Below are 3,360 nucleotides of genomic sequence, written 5' to 3' on the forward strand. Positions count from 1 at the left end.
TTTCAAAATTTTCCACAGTTTATTGTGATCCACACAGTCAAAGGCTTTGGTATAGTCAATAAAGCAGAAGTTGATGTTTTTCTGGAACTCTCTTGCTTTTTCGATGATGCAGCAGATGTTGGCAATTTGATCTCTGGTAAGGTTAACTCAGTTCATTACTACTTCAGGGCACGGAGAGGCTGTGGGAGCAGAGGAAGGCGCCATCTCTGGAGAGACCATGGAGGGCTTCCCAGAGGAGGTGATATTTGAACTTTAGACATTAAGACAGAGCAGGGGGAGCTCTTCAGGCTGCAAGGCAGGGAAAGGTGCTTCAGGCTGAAGAAGGATGTGCAAACACACAGAGGGGGCAGTGGAGGTTAACGAGGACTGACTGGTACAGTTTATTCAGTAAGTTCTCTGGCTCTGGTTTCTCTGTAGCCTTCAACTTAGGAGTTTTCAGTCCTTCAGGGGTTTACTGTGGCTTTTAGTGAGATGGAGGGTGTCCTGTTTTTAACTTGCAGCTTCTTCCAGGAGAAGCCTGATGGACACCTGAGTATCAGACAAAGAAAGCCGGGTCCGCTGGGAGACCCCTGGGCAGCAGCTCCAGGGGGCCCAGATAACCCAGGGTCAGGGGCCAGCACACCTTGGTTCCAGTTCCAGCAGAGCCCCCACCCTTTTCTGAGACCCTGAGCCAGTCCTCGGGCTCTCTGAGACTCAGTCTCCCCATCTGTTCAAGGAAGGTTGGTCCAGAGGCTAACTACTCCTAGGATTGCTTCCTGAAAGTTCAGACTCAGGACCAGACAGGCTGTAGGTGAGAAGGGTCCTGGGATCCCCTCGGCCTTACTCCTCAGTCCCACTCAGAGCAGGCCTATGGGCCCCAGAGTCCTGTGCACACCCATGTTTGAACATACACACACACCACACCACACACACACACACACACCACACACACACACCACACCACCACACACACACCACACACACACACCACACACACACACCACACACACACCCCATAGCCTGGAGTCCTGTGCACATCCATGCGTGCATGCGCACACGCACATACATGCACACACACACACCCGCACACACCCACCACAAACACACCCCATAGCCTAGAGTCCTGTGCACACCCATGTGTGCATGTGCACACACACACACACATATACACACACCCCGTAGCCCGGAGTCCTGTACACACCCATGCATGTGTGTGCACACACACACCCCACAAACACTCCCCCCCACACACAGACACACCCGCAGCTCGGAGTCTTGTGCACACTCATGCATGCGTGTGCGCACACACACACACACACACACACCCCGTAGCCAGGTCATGGCACTCCTTCCCTGGCCAAGCAGTCCCAGGGTAGGCAGTGGCTCTGAGGAGGCTGTGACTTCTACCCCGCCCCCCACAGACACGCGGCCTGAGGGTGGCCCTGGGCCTGGGGGGAGGGGAGGGGGAGGAACAGAGGAGGCCTGTCCTCTGGGCGAGGGCCCTCTCTGGGCAGCTGCTTCCTGTGTGGTTCCAGGCTGGGGGCCCAGCCCACCTTCGGACAGAAGAGTCTTTCATGGGCCTGGGCTCTGAGGATTGGGGGAGGGCAGGGCATGGAGGCCACTCAGGTGAGGGGTGCCCAGAAGTCTGCGTGTGGCGAGTGGTGGGAGGGCAAACACATATGTACGTGCCCAAGTCAGCGGAAACAGCAGCTCAGCTGCCTCCCATTTTGCAAATGTGCAAACCATGGTCCAGAGAAGAGAAGGGAGGTGCCTAATCCTGAGGGCAGCGGCGGAGCTTGAGCTCGGGGGTCCTGCCTGCTGCCTTAGCAGTGGGACAGGGACAGTGTGTGGCTATGCGTGTGCAAGAATGTTAAAATATGGGAACATGATGGTGGGCTTGCACACTGTGAATTTGGGAGTGTTAGTGTGGAGGGCTGGGGGGGCATCCAGGGAGCTGGGTGGGGGCAGCTGTCTTAGGCTTTCTATGTGCAGGACCTCTTCCTGTGCCTCTTCAGGACCCACCCCAGGGCGACGCTACCCAACGCCACCTTCTGCCTCATCCCTGGCCGCAATCCTGATGCCTTGCACTTCCTTCAAGCCCTGCAGGTACAACCCCAATGGGGGCACCCCCCAGCCATCTCCCCCCACACTCCTGAACTGGAAGGGTAGTCTAAGCCCAAACCAATGGGAAGGGGTGGTGAGCTGCCCACTCCTTTACTCTGAGACTCAGGTGTGTCTCCAGCCATATTCACTACACCCCGTGCAGAATAACACCCCATCCCCAGAAAAAATCCCACTTTTCTATCTTCTTTACCCCTTGCCCCCAGTGCAGCAGAGAGGAGGGGTGAGTGTGTGCAGGGTGGGACTGGGCTCCCCAGTGACCCCCCTACCCCCCAGGCTGGCTGCATTCCTGTGCTTCTCAGCCCTCGCTGGGAGCTGCCCTTCTCAGAAGTCATCGATTGGACCAAGGCGGCCGTTGTAGCTGACGAGAGGCTCCCACTTCAGGTAGCTCAGGGCCCTGCCCGTGGGGTGGGGACTGGACTCGGGACATGGGGGGACCCTGGGATCCTAGCCCTCACTCCTATCCTCCATTTATGTATATTGATGACTTTACCCCCCAGCCCTAAGCCTCTGGGGTTCTGAGAGCAAGTCCTCAGCCTCTTTCAGCCTCAGTTCCCCCATCTGTACAATGGGATAAGTTAGACTAGATGATTTCCATGGGCCCAATCCCACTGGTCCATGACTGCTTAAGTACTTAGCTTAAGGAAAAGTCACACAAAAATCCAAAATCTGAGCGCCTACATGGAGCTTGGAGTGGGAAAGCAAAATGCTCAGTGATTTTCCCGTCTGATGAAACTAACTTTGCCCATCTCTGAAAAATATAAACGTAAGCCTCGAATCTCCTGAGAAGTGGAGAACAGGGCAAGAAGCTAACAGGAATAGCTTCCTTTCACTGAGCCTCTACAATGTGCTAAACACTTAATATATATCAGCTAATTTAATCCTTGCAACCACCCTATGAGGCAAGTACTATCTGTCCACTTTACAGATGAGGAAACAGACTCAAAGAGGTTAAGTGCTTTGTCCACAGTCACACAGTTACTAAGTGGGATTTAAACCTAGCTCTGTGTGACCCTTGAACACTTGATTGCTAAATTACCTGGGATTTTGCCAAGGATGACAGCTGCCAATCCATGTAGAGAACCGTGGGGAGCCGACTTCTGGTTCCAGACCCCCACCCTAGGTTGTCCCCACACCAGGTGAGTCAGAGCCTGCCAGGGCCGCATGCCTCTTTCTTTTCTCCCTCTGGCCCCAGGTCCTGGCTGCCCTCCAGGAGATGCCCCTCACACGGGTCCTTGCCCTGCGTCAGCAGGCCCAGTT

The 3,360-nt window shown here is 55.0% G+C and overlaps 1 protein-coding gene across 1 annotated transcript in view; it reads left to right on the forward strand.

The window, feature by feature from the left end:
- Positions 1–3,360, forward strand: part of EXTL1 (exostosin-like glycosyltransferase 1) — a 17,696-nt gene that overhangs the window by 6,205 nt on the left and 8,131 nt on the right. Inside the window, exons 2-4 of the mRNA XM_010830088.1 lie at positions 1,995–2,085; positions 2,377–2,484; positions 3,296–3,360. Of these exons, the coding sequence (XP_010828390.1) occupies positions 1,995–2,085; positions 2,377–2,484; positions 3,296–3,360 (264 nt within the window). The remainder of the gene's footprint in view (positions 1–1,994; positions 2,086–2,376; positions 2,485–3,295) is intronic.

This window comes from Bison bison, unplaced genomic scaffold, assembly GCF_000754665.1.
Source record: "Bison bison bison isolate TAMUID 2011002044 unplaced genomic scaffold, Bison_UMD1.0 scf7180017864516, whole genome shotgun sequence".
Taxonomy (NCBI): Eukaryota; Metazoa; Chordata; class Mammalia; order Artiodactyla; family Bovidae; genus Bison; species Bison bison.